Here is a 16,629-nt window from a genome sequence, read left to right as displayed (position 1 = left end):
TTCACCAGAACCAAGTCTCTGACAAAAGTTCAGAAATCATGAGATGGGGATGAGATCACGTACGATTCACTTTTAAAATGTAGGCTGCAAGCATCCATTTATTTCAGTGTAACTTTCTTTTTACAGCAAATACTTCAGCTATTCAATACAGAATGCTTTGCATACCTCAATAATGGAGCCAGTTAAAACTAGAACAGAGACTAAGCTCCAGGAGACAAGAAACTTCTTCCTATTCTTTTGTCACTGTAGTCCAGGAATGAACCTCTGGAGACCAGTGAGCAAAACAGGCAGCAGTAGCACTTCTCTCACATAGCTAAATCTGCCAGAGATTGAAAATCAAAGCACTCAAGAGGTGTTTATTTGTTCAAATATTTAGACGTCAGATTCTCACAACACTGTAAATCAGCATTATTCTGCTGGAGGCGGCAGAGCAACACAAGAGGACTGAAATAGCAACTGATACATTTATAGTGCATGCCAGTAATGAAAAGCTTTCAAAGACAAGACAAAGGGCAGGCAGTCACTCTTCCTACTGATTCCAGACATACAGTGCACACCACGGTAGCACACACAGAGAGTGAGAAAAATTCCTAGGGAACCCAAAGCCTCATGCAGGTTGCTGCACCCAAGCAAAGCATCCTGGGTCCTAGCAAATGCAGGAAGACAGACCTATTTTTAAGTTCCTGCTCTATTTGTAGCCCAAATGGCTGAAGTGAGACCTATTCTGTTATCTTTTCCTTGAATGGGACACAGGTATACAGCTTCAGGCTGCGTCTGGAGTAAGGTGGGGAGAGAATCTCTGCAGGCAGTGCCAAATCCGCTCAGGTACTGAGTAAGGGAGCACGAGGCAGTAGAGTTTCACAGGTACAGGACCTAGCAGGTGTGGTTAATGTTTTCTATAACCTACAGGACATTGTTTTCCACATGGGCCTTGGTTTTTACACTAAATAATGCAAAACAATTAGTTAACGATTTCTCCCCCCAGAAAAACTATTTTAAATTCCTTCCTTCCTGCGCAGCTTGTCACATAGTCTTTACAGTTTCTTAGACTGGAGATAAAACACATCCAGTCTACCTAAGACCATTCAATCTCACTTTCTGCAGGCTCTGTGCACCCCACCAGTTGTGGCAGTCCTGAGCCTTTAAACCTTTAACAGTTGTTTCTCCTTAGTGAGTTCCCAAAGATAATGTGATATTACTTAATACCAAGTTCCTCTTCTTTTATGCTGTGCAAGCATCAAGCAATCTGTGAATCTTAGCAATGCCAATGAAACACTTATTTCCATCTATATCCTATCCTAATATCCACTGAGAACATCCCATGTATATATTTTGTCCAGTGGACAGTCTGATGGCTATGAGGAAAATTTAATAACTATTATTAATTCACCGGTGTATTCTAAGATGTTAAGTCTTTTAAACCGACCCTTCATTAGAGATGCTACTTTGAACCTCTGTGCCAAGACAGGCCTTTCTTAGGTTGCGTTTTTAAAGACACAGACTATTTCTGTGTGATGGTGTTTTGCGAAAATACTAGCTCCCCAAACTGAACAGCTTCTCAAGCTTTAATCAGGTAAGGAGAGCATTTTCCATGTACGTAGACTCATATTTTATGCTTGTCATGGAAAATGGTTCGCACCAAAACGCTGTCATTTGGCAGCTGCGGCTGTGCAAAGATTCCCCTACAACTTGTCGAGCACCAAGCATGGGAACCTATTCGATTTCTTCTATTTTTGCCCACTTTCCCAGTGCTGATCAACCAGACTCGGTGGTGCTGAAAAGAAAGAACACTGAAAATCCGCCAAGGCCCCGACAGGTGGAACACGGGCTCACAGCGAAGCCCCTGTTGAGGCAGGGAGGGCTGGCGTGGCAGACAGCCCGGTCCGGATGGGCGGGTGGGTGACACTGCCCGTGGACGAGCGTTTCCTCTCTGCCGTCCTCGCATGAAGCATTAAGGAGCGCTTTTGTTCGACCAGCACCTCGCGCTGCAGCGTCCCGCCCGCATAACTGAAGGCGCAGCAGTTCGACGACCGGCTTCGCCCCTCAGCCCAGAGGGAACCGTTTTTTAAGCGAAGCCTCCGTGCGCCCCGCCCCTGGCTCCGCTCTCCGGCTCCGGCCCATGGAGGCAGGGCCCGCCCCGGGGCGGGGAGCACGGGGGGAGAGCAGCAGCCGCCCGTCCCGTCCCGTCCCGTCCCGCCGCGGCGGCGGAGGGTCGAGCAGCGCGGTGCCGATGGTGCTCATGACAGAGCAGCGGTGCGATGCGGAGGAGTGGAAAGCTGGGCGGCCGGCCGGCCGGCGGGAGCACAGGAGCGCCCTGCATCTGTGAGTAGGGCGAAGCGCGGGGACCGGCCCTGGGAGCCGCGGGGGAGCGGCCCGGGGGGCGCGGGGTTCCCTGCGCGCGGGCTGTGGCGTGAAGTTGAGGGGAAAGCCGCGAGGAGCGTCACGCCGAGGCGCGGCCGCTATCCCCGGCTGTTTCCGGCAGATTGCGGAGTTGTGCTCCGCTCCTCCGGAAGCCCTGAACTCGGCCAAAAAGTGCTCGTGGCGAGCGGGTTTGGGCTTGCACCCAGCAGAAATGCTCCAGGGCTAGGAGACCTCGCTGGCTGTCAAAGGGCACCGAGGCCGAGCAGCGCGAGGCGGGGAGCCGAGGGGCTGCCCCGGGGTTGCCGGCTCTCGCCGCCTGAAGTTCGCGGCTCCCGGATGGCTCTTCTCCTTCGTGGCGAGGCCGCGGGTCGCTCGGACTGTCGTGTGCCCAGGGAGTGACCGTCAGACGATGTCCGTGCTCAGAACGAGCCGCTGTGAGTTCCTTCCCCGGCTGCCGGTTCCCCTGGGAGCGAGCCGTCCCAACGGTCCTGCTCGAGTGGCGCGTCTGGGAAAGATGATACTGGAAAAGCTGCAGCTTTTTCATAAAAGAGAAAGGAAAAAAAAAAAGAGAGAGAGAGAGAGAAGAAATCATTACTTGCTTGTAATGCGGGATAACTTTCCTCCCTGAAGAATTTTTCTTCAAAAAAGTTGTAATCAACGGGGAGGGTGGGAAAAAAAAGAAAAGAAGGGAAGAAAAAAAAAAAAAAAAGGAACGAGTTACCAGCAACGAGCTCCCTTTCTAGAGGGAAAGTCTGTGAAGTTCTGTGTTTTTTTGTCAACGGTTATATCCCCAGTCCTCAAGCGGGTGTATTCACAAAGTTTGTATCACAGTGAAATCTGTTGCCAGAAATAACTTGCTTGTCAGAGAGCAGCAATAATCAAAGTTTATTCTAAGTGTCCGATGTCCTGTGTGGTACAGCCACATCAGTGACTTCACGTAACAAGGGAGACGTAGCTCCGTGACTTCTAGAACCTTTTGACTCCCAACATTGTGTCTTCATGCCCACAAGGAAATATGCCAACCTTATTCAGGTATGCAAAGTTTGGATCTGATTCCGCACTTGGAGCCAGGAGCCCCAGACAGCACAGAAAAAATTTGATGTCGGCGTTACTGCACGATGCTCTTTTTTTGTCCCATCTTTGAGAGGTGAATCTAGTGTAGTTTCAGAACTGAGTCTTAACCAGCATGATGAATGGTGAAGTCTCCTTTTCAGCATCTCTGATATGAGGAAAGGCTGAGTAAGCCAGGTCTGTTCAGCATGGGGAAAAGAAGACTGAGAGGGATCTGATAGATGTCTATAAATATCTAAAGGGAGCTGGGAGGGAAATGGATGTGGCCAGGCTCTTCTCAGTGGTGCATAGCGACAGGACAAGGAACAATGGCCTAAAACTTGATCACAGGGTGTTCCATACAGGCAGGCAAAAGACCTTGTTTACAGTGAAGGTGGCAGAGCTCCGGAACAGGTTGCCCGGAGAGGTTGTGGAATCTTCTTCTATGGAGATATCCGTGACCCATCTGCATGCCTAACTGTGCGACCTATTGTAGGGAACCTGCTTTAGCAGGGGCATTGGACTCAATGATCTCTTGAGGTCCTTTCCAACTCCTGCAATTCTGTGATTCTGTGGTTCTCAGCTATCCGTTTTTGTACCTTCACCTAGAACATAGGTGTCATTTGGGGCAGCTTCTTAGTTTTTTGTTCTGCAGGCTACGAAGTGTTCAGTAATGCTGGCCTGGGCAACAGGAGAATGAAAGTATTGGGGTAGCAGAAACTGTGGAGGTGTTTTATCTTAAATTAGAAAATTGTGCAAGTATGTAGCAGCTGGAAACAAAGCTGGAATGTGTTTGCCAAACCTATTTTAACTGATAAGTGGATCCCTGAAGAAGTGCTGTGTTCATTTGGCCCTGAGTTAACATCAAAAACAAGGTAACATTGGTTTGACTGAAGTTCAACTGTAAGGAGATTGTTCAGCTGAAGAACAAAGGCAACATATTGGTTTAGATTCTCCCAGAGCTGAGCTAGCAAAAAGGTGAACTGCTGAAGATTTGTTTCTTAAAAAATTTGTAAATAAGCATGTGCATGTTGGGGTGGAGGGGGTGTTCTTTCACTTCACGTACTGCCAGGGAACAGTGTGCTACCAACAGGGCTTGTGCTGGCTTCTACTTGAAAAAATTCCATCAGAGTTGTAGAGGATCATGGAATCTTCCATGATCATTTTCATGGATTTCATCATTTTCATCATCAACATTTTCCAAAGCACAAGGGGGAGAAATTTATGTGTATAGTTATCTATGTATCTATGTAGTTCATGAGGGTATGCTTAAAATATTGTTCAGATTAGAGATGGACTTTTTAGCTCAAAATGCTTCTGCAGCCATAGTGGTTTCCATAGGTGTTTCTGATGGATTGAAGCTGTAGAAGTTTTTGTTTTAGTTAATTAATTTAAACGTTCGATCTGAGCAGGTTATATTCATCTGCTAAGAGATTCAGGAAACTTTACACAGGAAAAGTAAAACATGTTCGTACTGATTTAGGAAATGGGATTCTCTGGCATATTCAGTAATAGGTATATAATCTCTCTAAAGCTTGCATGACATCTGCAGAACAAAATACCCCAGTGGTATCACTGGACATACGATGTGTGCTGTTACTATGCACACTCAGAATAGTGGTGTGTCGAAACTTCGTTGTGAAGTGGTGATCTTTGCAAGAGAACTGGAAGTTCCTGGGCAGAAAGCACTTCCAAGTGATCTTCAGTGACTTTGTGTCATAGCATGGATAGCTGGTGTACGGCCCAACACCAAAAAGGAATTAACTGCTGCATTGTATACAGCAGACATTTATTTCTCTGACTCCCAAATGGGGTGTGTTCTTTGGGACATTTGTGGTGTTGCTGTATGAAGCTGGAAGCCTCACTGTAGGGACTGCTATTGAAACAGGAGTTGTATCACAGAAAACAGTGCCTTGCATTAAGGAGAAATAGCAGGGATGTAATAGCATGCAGTGCATACTGAATGTCAGCATGTTTCTCTTTTCACATGTACTTGATTATGTTGTGTCAGGACAGAATTTTCTGGTTTCCACAGGTAGTGTTTATCCTGAGACCATTAAATCTGTCTGTATTTAGAGCAATGTATTAAATTTCTGAATGGTAAGGTGTTGCTAACATTAAATGAAGCAATGTTGCAGGCACAAGGTAATGTCCTGCTACTGAGTATAACTTAAACAAATGAGGAGCTGAGGCTTACAACACTGAAAGATTTGGAAACTTTTCCTTTTTTATTTTTTTTTTCTTTGAATAGAATAGCGTTAGGTACTGGGATTGATTGCTGGTGTTTGACAGGTGATACCATGCTTACTGATGCCACTGCTGGGACCAGTAATCTCCACGTCCTGCACATGGCTGTTGCCACATCTGTATACTACGCTGGTTAACTGGGAAGCTTATACCCACATCACCTCAGCTAGACTAGGACAAAAGAAGTAAACTTGCAGTGTTAGAGCTAGTCTGTGTTTTCACTGTGCCTTGAAGCAGATGACAAACCCTTCAGCTAAGGCAGATAAAAGGTGTGTACCTTTTACAACACAGTTTTCTTTTCGTAATTCCCTGTGAACTGATTGTCAGTTCAGTACTGAAGTACTCATTTCCCCAAATAAAATTTCTACCTGGCACAGACAGTCTTCAGCCTCCATCCTTGAAAAATAGCACACTAAGGTGAGGGAAGTTAGTAAGCTTCCCAGAAAAACTAGCAGGAATGAATGTGCAAGTGGCAGGTAAGCAGCAGAGAAACTCATCAGGACAGAGGATGTAGAGACAGAGTGAAGCTTTCCTCCTCTGTGAACGGATGGTAGAAACCTTCTGGATCTTTCACTGTGAAACAGTAGTTCCTGATGCCCCCCAAGAATCAGTCCTTCCTAGGTAGGTGTACTGTAGAGATCCATTCCTATGGGCACTTCAGTGATGTAACCTTCTGGCAGTCTTGCCATAAAAGAAATGCCAAGTTTGAGACTGCTGGGCAAATATTGGCAGACAAAATGGTACAGTTAGATACCTTGGTAAACCTGTATAGTCTTTTCCTGCGAAAGTGAGCTGCATTTACTCTGGCACCCTCCCTCCTTCTTAAAGTGTGATTTTAACTCCATTTGAAAGGAAATCTTGCAAGCCATTAATGTGTGCCTCATTAGACTTGGTTAGCTACCTAACTTCTGCTTCCCTCCTCCTTTCTAGTTATTTTTCTGAGTTTAGGTTATCAATTACACACAGACCACCTATAGTCCTGAGAACAGTTTTGTAATTACCACTTATTCTACACTAGTTGGAGGAGTTTTGTTTGACCTTCCTCTGGACAAGAAGCAATATTGTAGTACAAAAGTCTAATGTGTAATGAAATTATATATTCACCCATTTGATTTTTGGAAATTCTAGAGTCCATGTAAATTTGCTTAGGCCAGCATAGGAAGGACTGAGTATTGCCATGGAGAATGGTATGTAGACCATGGAGATGCTCAGTAAAATGGAGAAGATTTACAGAGCATTCAGACTCAGTGTCCTGTGATGCAGAAAATAGAAAGGCAGCCTAGCCCAACAGAGATCTGGTCACCGTTTGTAACATCTGATTCTAATAATATATTTTTCAAGACTATGAAAGAAAAATGATTCTTTATATGCTGTGTTATAGTCAAAGGCATTGTTGTGATTAATGCTGGTTGGAACCATTGTTGAGTGTAACAGTATTTCCTACCCTGAAACAATAACTTTTGTATTAGGGAAATTTATATTGTTCTTGTCTTTTCCATGAATACATAAGCAGGTCTGCAAATACATAAATTGTAGATTACAGAGATAACTATGGGAAAATGTGCATTATTAGAACCTTGGAGAGCAGGGAGCCTCCTGTGGTTACTTCACTTCAATCAGTTTCCATCTTTGATGTAAGGTGTGAGGAAACACGGTAGATGGACACAATTAGATAATTATTTTCATTTCGCTTTGGCATTAGGCTTTGCTGTGTACTTTTCCTGCTGGAAAACCTACAAAACCAAATGTTGTACTTGGACACTACTTGAGATAAATCCTTTACATTTTTTTGTGCACAAGTAGTTGCCTCTTATACAGAGAAACCTCATTAATAATTGTAGATTATTCCAGAGAGAGATTTATGCTGTTTCTGCCTGAGTTACATAGCAGATCTAATTGATAGATCCCTGTGACCCAGACACATAATTGCCTTTGTCCTCTTTTCTACACCCTGAACAAATCATAGAAAAAAAAATTTCTACTTTCTCGTCTCTTTTTCTTATATTCTCTGGAAGCTAAAGATAACAATGTGGCCTAATCTAAGGCTGCATAGTTATTCTTCAATAGAAACTATGATTCTGGGATTCTGTCCTGTGCTGGGTAGAGCCGAGCAAGGAATCAGAAAAAACTTTCCACCTTAAGGCTGCCAGCCAGATGGAGAATGAAAAGAATGCATCCTCCTGTCCAAATATGAAGGAACATCTTCCCCTAAGGCGTGAGTGTCCAAACTTTTTGCTTGCCTGGGCAGCACTGAGTGAAGAGAAATTGTCTTGGGCTGCATGTAAAATATGTAATATAGTTAATGTATGTAAGTAACAAAACCTTTTTCTAACATAGATATTTCTATTAAAGCATAAAAAAATAGCAACAAAAACATAAAAACAGTGGGTGACCATATTTTTGTGAAACTAATGCATCAGTTTCTGGTTCAGTGGAAGTGGTTGCAATTCCTAGCAAGTTCTCAAGGTGTTCATCAGAGACTTTTGATAAAATGTTATTCTTCCCATGCTTCATCCTTGAAAACAGTTGTTCACAAATATACATGCTGCCAAAAAGCGATGATATGAATAAGGTGTGATTGTGAAACAAGGGATATTTTTTTTCTCTTAAGGTGGTCCTTATTAAAGTCCAGTAAAGAGACATGATCAGATTTTTCCTTCAGTTGGATGTCTGATTGCAACTGTATACATTCCATTTGAAGATTTGCAGATAATGCATTTATGTCAACTGAAAATTGATTCACAAATATATCATAAAATTGATGATTTTTTTTTGGCAATATTGAAACCTATCCTCAAATTCCTTTATCAAAATTTTAAAAAGGAAAGCAAGGCTGCATATTCCTCACTAAGTACACAGGACTGTGTTTAGCCAGCACATCAAAATGCTTAAAATTATTTGCCGTAACTTAAGCTTGCCGTAATTTAATTTCAGAAACTGTTGTGGTTTGAAATGTGGTATAGATGGCTGATTTTCACTTTGAAGATGCACGTTTAACTCGCCTAAAGGAGTGGCCAAATCCACCAAAAATGCAAAATCTGCAAGCCATTTTTAATCTTAAAGTTCTGGCACAAATATTCCTTTCAAGTCTATAAATGACTTGATTTCATTTTGCAAATCATAAGATCTTTTTAGCATTTTACCCCAACTTAGCCACCTTCCTTCAGAAAAGTAAATGATGTCCCCATAATCAGCATTCGTACATTTAAGAACCTCCTGGAATGGGCAATGATTCAAATTTGTTTTTGTTTAATTTGGACACATTTTATCTGCCATGCTGGTCTGCAGGTTGCGCATGTCTGCCTTAAGGGTTTTTGCATTTTTCTTTTTTCTTTTTTTTCGTTTTCCTCATATATGTGCCTATCAGGAAGATCTGTGTCATGTGTTGGTCTTGGCCATGTCTGTATTCAGATGAATAGTTGTTGGGCACCTTGCTGTGACTTCTGTGCAAATTGCATCTCAGGAATCTTGTGGAGTTGAGCAAATACATGTACCAAAGGGCTTTTCCTTTTTGAAGTGCATACCTGAAATGGAAATTCTTGTCAAGACAAGAAAGCTAAATGGCTTATGTTCCAGTTCTAATGTTAACCTAATAAAATATCTTCTTATAGTGTCTCGCATTTCAGAGCACAGGGAATTCTTCTGTGTTGTTCCTTTTTTTTCTTTTCCCCTGTGGAACTTGATAGCAGTCTGGTTTTGATTAGACAGAGAATACAGCCAGTTAATAATAGATGGTATTTGGAGCAGAGAATTTACATACTTGCTGATGACGTCTGTGGTGTCACAGTGATCTTTCTGATGTCCAAGTGTGAAAGTTGATCTGGTTATTATGTGAAATGTCTATTCAGCTGAGAAAAAAACTGACTTCCCCTGCTCTTAACAAAGTCAGAAGGCTTTCTTTTCAATATCAACTCAAAAATTTCATTCATCCTTTTAATAAAAACATAGGGATACAGACACCTGAAACACTCACATGCAGTTGTGTTCCTAGAGATAGGGGTGAGATACAGCACATTAAGTAGATCTGAAATGAATTAATTTGATATATAAAATAACACTTACTATAACTTATTATAGAATCACTTACTATAAAAATGTCTTTGACTACTAGTAGTCAGTGCTAACTGATATTGGGTTCCCACTTATGCCCACAGATGTAATTCATCAAAGTTATGCATAGACTAATACATGGCATATATGTTTATGCTCACATTGATGTCTGTATAATATTCAGTTAACATACCACTGTGTAATATTGTTCCCATTATGCCATATTTGGCTATGGTTTATTAAGAAAATTAGCCTGCTACTTGAACAACCTGAAGTAGTTGAAACTCAGTTTGGTTTACACCAAGCATGTCCAACCTGTGAGACGTGGGCTGCACATGGCCCAGCCCAACCTGTGCTGCAGACACCTCCTGGCCCACACCATCATGGCAAAGTCTCTTCCCTGCTGAGCAGCCCAGCCCTGTGCCATGCATGCACCCATTGCATGGCAACACAGCACAGCAACAACCACACATCAGTGTGCAATTTACACTGTCTGGCCTGAAACCGGGACACAGGAGGGTGCCGTGCAGTGCTGAGTTAAGCTGTGGCAAATAGTTGCGTGCATTCTGATGCATTGCCTAAACACAGTCCTGTGAACAGGGAAAAATATGCAGCCTTGCTTTATTTTGTGGTAAAGGAACTTGAGGACTGATTTCAAGATATATAAAAAAAAAGATAATTTTTTTGACAATTTGTGAGTCTGTTTTCAGTCAACATAAGTAAATTACCTGCTGATATGGAATGTATGGAGTTGCAATCAGATATTCAACTCAAAGAGAAATTTGATGATATGTCTTTACCAAACCTTTATAAGACCTCTCTCAGAGGAGAATGCTATCCCTCACTTCGCAGTCACACCTTATTCCTGTCACTGCTTTTTGGCAGTACGTACATTTCATGAACAACTGTTTTCAAGGATGAAGTACAGGAAGAATAAAATTTCATCATAAATATCTGATGAACACTCTGAGAACTTGCTAAGAACTGGAGCCACAGCCATCGAACCAGACCAATGCATTAGTTTCACAAAAACCACGTCTTACATCCCATTAGTTTTATGGGTTGATTGCCTTCTTTTTTGTTTGTTTGTTTTAATAAGAAATATTAAACATTAAAATAACTTTTGTTACTTAGATATATTAACTATATTATATATTTTATGAGGACAGCTCTGAAAGCAATGCCTTCTATTTTATTCCATTGGCCCGTGGCATCACAGGTGTATGTTGGTGCTATGGTAGTAGAGGTTGAACCTTCCCACCAATACTCCATTATATTGTGTTGCTGTGCAACAGATGGCAGCAGAGGGGCAGTCTGACAGAATGATATCTGACATGGAAGTGCAGATGTAGCAAAGGTGAGGAATTAAATTCTTCCATGCAGAAAAAAAAAAAATGGCACCCCTTGACATTCATCAATGCTTGCTGAGTGTTTGTGTAGACCAAGCAGTGGATGTGAGCACAGTAAGGCAGTGGGTGCTGCATTTCAGCAGTGGTGATGGCAACAGTGTGGGGCACCTTCCCTGGTACAGATATGTGGCAGCACAGCATGGTCATTGCTCTTATTCATTGCTGGTGAAAATGCATAGCTAGCAGTGGCGACTTTGTAGAAAAATAGTGTTTTGTAGCTGAGAATTTGCTCTGTTAAATAGTGTTATTGTGCTTTTTGCTTATGGTTTCCACAGTAATAAATAGAAGGTATGTCTTTCAAAACTACCTACATATATGCAGCCTGACAATTTCTATTGACTTAACATGGCCCAGGCAAGCCAAAAGGTTGGATACCTGTGGTTTTACCCATTTACTTTTCAGCTTTAAGTTTAGGGTGTATACTAAGTATGTCAAAATACCCAAATACCGAACGTATTCTGCTGGGATGCATTATGTCTGTTCTTAACATCTATTATAGCAGCTGTTAATCAGCTCAGTGTTGCTTTGTGATTAGGGTAACTATAATTCATTTTCTGTCTGTTTTGATAGTTCTGGAATCTCAAAGAAAATCAGTGCTTATCTTTCCAGTTGCACAGTAAAAGTGATACTTGGTCTTAGAAATAGGTTAAAATATAACATTATTCAGAGGCATATTTCTCTAGGAGATGTGTTTTCCCCCATAAACAGTGCTTGTGCCACATAGTGCTGTACAGATACTGGAGTCTGTGCGGGCATTTTGTCCCCAGCTGATCAAACTTTGTAGGAACATACAGCTCTAAAATCCTTGACTAGCGCACTGTTGATGATTTACCTCTAATATGCTATGAAGAGAACAACTGGATAGTATGCAAAGAAATAAAGTATTTTCTTCAGTCGTGGGGTGGAATAATTCAACTATATAAGGTATGAATGCAAACCTATCAGATGAAACACTTCAGAGTCTGATTACATGACCAAAAAAGGTTTGTTCGGGCTCGCTTGGGGTAGAAAAGAGTTTTAATGGAATGACAGGACATAGCTTCTGAAAGATTTACAACTCAAGCAAGTTTAGGCCCAGTGAAAGGAATGCTGAGAAGATTGCTCCATAGGGGAATGGTAAGTCAAGGGATATCTGGGCTGAGGAGGTGGCCTCTGACTGCAGCAAGCTTAGCAGAGCGTCCTCTCAAACATTAGCATATTTCATCATCTAATGTTGCAGTCATCTTTGCCTGAAGGCTGTCTCTGCTGTGTTTTGAGCCTCTCCCTTTAATTCTTAGCTTTTGAAAGAACAAACAGTTTATCTGAATTTACTCGCACCTACAAGTAAGAATAGCTTAAGTAACACTATCTGTTAATGTTTTGGCCTTGTGCACGGGTTCAGTTTCGTAGACAAATCCCTTTGATCTGCTTGTAGCCATCCAGTAAATGCAAGTACTAATTAAATGAGCTGAAAGATACAAGATGTCATTATATTCGTGATAAACATTTCCATGTGTGTTGTACCAAGCCTGCTTGTGGACTATAAAGAAGTTATTGTTTGAGGGAGCTGGGCTTGTTCAGCCTGGAGAAGAGAGACTCCAAGAAGACTTCATTGCAGTGTTCCAAAACTCCATTAGGACAGGAAGTGACTTTTTACATGGTCTGATTGTGATAGGACAAAGGGGAATGTCTTTAAACTAAAAGAAGGGAAATTTAGGTAAGGTCTTAAAGAGAAATTCTTTACTCAGAGGGTGGTGAGGCACTGACTGGAACAGGTTGCCTGGAGATGTTGTGGATGCCCCATCCCTGGAGGCATTCAAGGCCAAGTTGGATGAGGCCTTGGCAATCTGATCTTGTGGCTGGCAACCGGTCCCCAGCAGGGGGTTGGAACCAGGTGATCTTTAAGATCCCTTCCAGCCAAGGCCATTCCGATTCTGTGATACTCCACGCTCTTTTGTTGATCTTTTGCAGTTATACCTCATTCTAACTGCTGTTGCAAAATTAATCCTTTTTGTATGAAAGTGATGAAGAAGGGCGACAGGACTTCTAAGATATTGGTAATCCAATAGATATGGATATCATCCACAAAGGGTATGTTGTAGCAATGCTGACCGCTGCTAAACCCTAGGAAGAATGTTATTTTGGCTGTGTTTTGCAAACAATTGAAGTTGCAACTAACACCTTTGATTACCGAACAAGTAGCCTGGGTTTTCTTTGAATGGCTCTTGGAAACTTTGTAAAAAGATGTGTGTGCCTCTAGGCAGTCAGAAGGCAGCAACCCTCATCCAGTTCTTAAGCTTTTGCCTCAGAAGTGTTGGTGTCTGTAAGACTGTATCTAGCTTTTAAAGACTGGTCGTTCTTTAAGGCTTGCCGTCCAAACTGCGGCCTATAGGCACATCTCTCTTACATTGCTCCTGTTCAGTGTTTCTCATTCTAACAAGCCTTGAAGGGAACTGGGAACAAAAAATATACGTTTTAGAATTCTATCTTTTTTCTATGAAAAAGTACCACTGAATTAATGGGACACGAGGTATTTTCACAGAAAGTCTGGATTTTCCAGGTGCCGCAGAAGATTAGCTCCAAACAAGGAAACTGTTCAAAGTCCAGAATGCTTTCTGCCATACAAGGAGCTCAACAAACCTGTCTGTCAGAAAGCATTTATTTCACAGAAACCATTCGAATCAGAGGAGATGAAGTTCCTCTGACTTTTGATATACATTGGCTGATAATGCAACCCTGAATTCTTCATTACAATGAAACTTTGTCTATTTGCCATGATTAATGTATTTATTTGCATTTTCCCTTTCATGTGATTTCATCTTAAATTATTCACATCTGTTATTCGTGCGTATTTTAAAAAGAAACATTTTTACAAGAAGTTAAGCTACACTGATTATAACTGCAGTTTATTTTAATTTTGCTTAGATATGATTGCATTGTATGCACAACTCTTGGGTTTGAAAATACTCCCTGTGACTACTCTATTGCTTTTGGAGACAGTTTTTTTTTTTTTCTCTTAGTTATTATTTTGAATAGGTTTAGTAGTAGTATCAAGTCCACAATGTTCAATGTGAAAAATGTTTATTTTCCTATCAACAAGATGCTGTTTCAAAGTTTACATTCTTTGCTCTAACGTTTGCAAATATCATTAATTTATATACAACTGTTGTTAACAGCAGTATTAATGATAATATTATTTCTGCAGTGCTCTTGATATTTTTTTTTGTTTGTTTGTTTTGCATGTGTTGCTGACTTTTGTGATCTTTTTACAAAGCTTTTATGAATCTTGACTTAGACTTGAAAATGTAATGAGCACTTTAATTTACTTGTGACTTGACAAAAGATGTTTTTAGGTCATGCCATGATCTTTCCTTCTCCAGAAGGTCAACTAAAATAAGATTCCTTCTGACATTTTAAAGATAATTAGTAGGAAATGAGCCACTATGTAGAGCTACAAATACCAGAAATACAAGGACAAATTCTTATGTAGTGTTTCATTATGTGAAAGGGCAATGTGAAGGGGGTGAAGGGTAAGGATAGCAAGACTGTGATAGCTGGGAGGAGCATATTCTGTTACTGCTTTCATTACGATGTGCTTCTGAGGGCATCTTCTCTTTCTTCAGATATTTTGGAGCCAATTATTGCCTGAGTACATTCCTTCTGTTCTCAACTTCAGGACTCAATCCTGAATATTCAAGGCCGGCCTGGATGCCTTCCTGTGAAACCTGCTGTAGGGAACATACTTTAGCAAGGGAAGCTGGGACTTCATGATCCCTTGAGGTCCCATCCAACCCCTCCAATTCTGTGATTCTTTGGAGAGGTGACCAGACTGGCATGGAACAGCTCCATTTTTCTGCACAGAACAGCAAGCAAGATTAGTGTGGCTAGATGCCCTAGCCTTATTCTGTAGCTCTCTAGTGTCTGAAAACAGCTAGAAAGAATGAATTCAAGCATTAGCAGTTCAGGAACTACAATATTTAGGAGAGAGGATGAGGGGCTTACAAGCTGAGACAGAATATAAAAGCTCATAGGTTTACTTGTGAAGCAGGGAATAACTTATGGCACAGGAAAAGGGGGCATGAGTGGTAAGTAATAATATATTTGGGAGTAACAAAGCACCTTACCATGCTGGTAAGCATAAGTGAATACCAAACCCCAGGGCATATGTATTTTTCGAAACAAGTTTTTTGCAGTAAGTGTGGTTTTTGACATGGGCTGCTTTCATCTGCCAGGAGTACTGCCTTGTCAGAATAAGTAGGCTGTCCAGGGCCTGATACTTGTAGGATTTGCAAGATTTCAGAATACAGGCTCTCCTATGCTTGTGGGGAGAACCTTGGTTTGACAGTTCTATCTGCTTCAAATGTTAAATGACATAAAATTGCTTATTTGGGTTTTTCAGGCGAAAGATTGAGTTCCAGTTAAAACAGACCATTTAATTCTAATGTACGTTGGCTGAAGATAAAATCCAGTGCCTTATGGTCAGGCAGGGCCAACCCAAGAATAAAGCAATGCGGAAACAATTTATTTTTCCCTCATAAACTTTTTTAGTGCTGTGACCCTTTCAAGTATATACAAAGTGTGAACTGACTTAGCAAGTATCAATTCAGTGCCCCTGTGGTGAGGGGTGTTAAGTGGTGGGGAAAGGTTAGAAAGAGGAATAATAACTGTATGGAAGCATAAGACTCTATGGCTTTAACCCTAGTTTAGCTGTGAGGTAGGGTACTACTGAATTAATTTTATTTCCACTAAAACACTGTGATGTGTTTCTTCTGATCTTATTTACCAAAGCATAATCAAAGCCGAAAATCTTATGCTGTTACTAAAAGCAAATGGAGTTGGTCTGGGAATCTTTGTTAGCAAAACTGTTATCTTAGTAGGAAAAATAAAATGCTTATTGACACAACACTGTCACTTGATGGCAATGGCTGTGTTGTTGTTGTTGTAGAACTGTAGAAGTTAAACTTTGTAATGAAAAGCTTCTGTAAATGCTTCATTTGTGTTCAGGCATATAGGTAACAGGCAGCGTAGTTTGCTTTTCTTTCATGTTTAGAGCACCCTATGATCATGCTGAAGCTTTAGTCTTCCATAAGAGGGTGTGCATATATGTGTGTATCTACATGTCATGTCTTATTTTAAGGTATTGCCATTCTTCAGACTCAGCTATTAATGATGGCTTTTTCCTCTAAGTTTTCTAAGATAAGAAAATGACGAAGGAAAGGCTTTAACATATTACTTATCACTGCCTCTATTTTCTTAGTACACATTTCTGAGACAGTGCTACGTGCTATAAAAGGACAGTGCACTGTGACAGCAGTTCTGCTTTTGTAAGAAAAAAAAACAGCACTTTTGACACGTTGAGAGGGCCCTTCATTTGTTAATTTTGTGCAGACCAAGTTTTGTGGAAGAGGTAAGTGAGGCAAAATGCGATCCAGGATCCTCTTTCAACACTGAACCACAAATACTCTGTTAAGAGTTGGGTGTTGTCATGCGGGATGTTTATCTCCCAGCCTGCCAATCAAAGGAATTTCCATTA

At 41.4% G+C, this 16,629-nt stretch overlaps 1 protein-coding gene across 8 annotated transcripts in view; it reads left to right on the top strand.

The window, feature by feature from the left end:
* GRAMD2B (GRAM domain containing 2B) overlaps positions 1 to 16,629 on the top strand; it is a 43,996-nt gene that overhangs the window by 8,087 nt on the left and 19,280 nt on the right. For 2 of the 8 annotated variants that reach the window (XM_021380685.1, XM_021380678.1), the window contains exon 1: positions 1,406 to 2,322. The exons of 2 other annotated variants lie outside the window; for them this stretch is intronic. In XM_021380685.1, the coding sequence (XP_021236360.1) occupies positions 2,120 to 2,322 (203 nt within the window). In that variant the 5' untranslated portion in view covers positions 1,406 to 2,119. Of the gene's footprint in view, positions 1 to 1,385; positions 2,323 to 2,398; positions 2,796 to 16,629 lie in introns of those variants that run through there. 4 more of the 8 variants (XM_021380680.1, XM_021380683.1, XM_021380682.1 and 1 more) reach the window with 4 other exon arrangements.

The sequence above is a fragment of the Numida meleagris genome, chromosome Z (genome assembly GCF_002078875.1).
Source record: "Numida meleagris isolate 19003 breed g44 Domestic line chromosome Z, NumMel1.0, whole genome shotgun sequence".
NCBI lineage: Eukaryota > Metazoa > Chordata > Aves > Galliformes > Numididae > Numida > Numida meleagris.
This window is presented reverse-complemented; position numbering and strand designations above follow the sequence as displayed.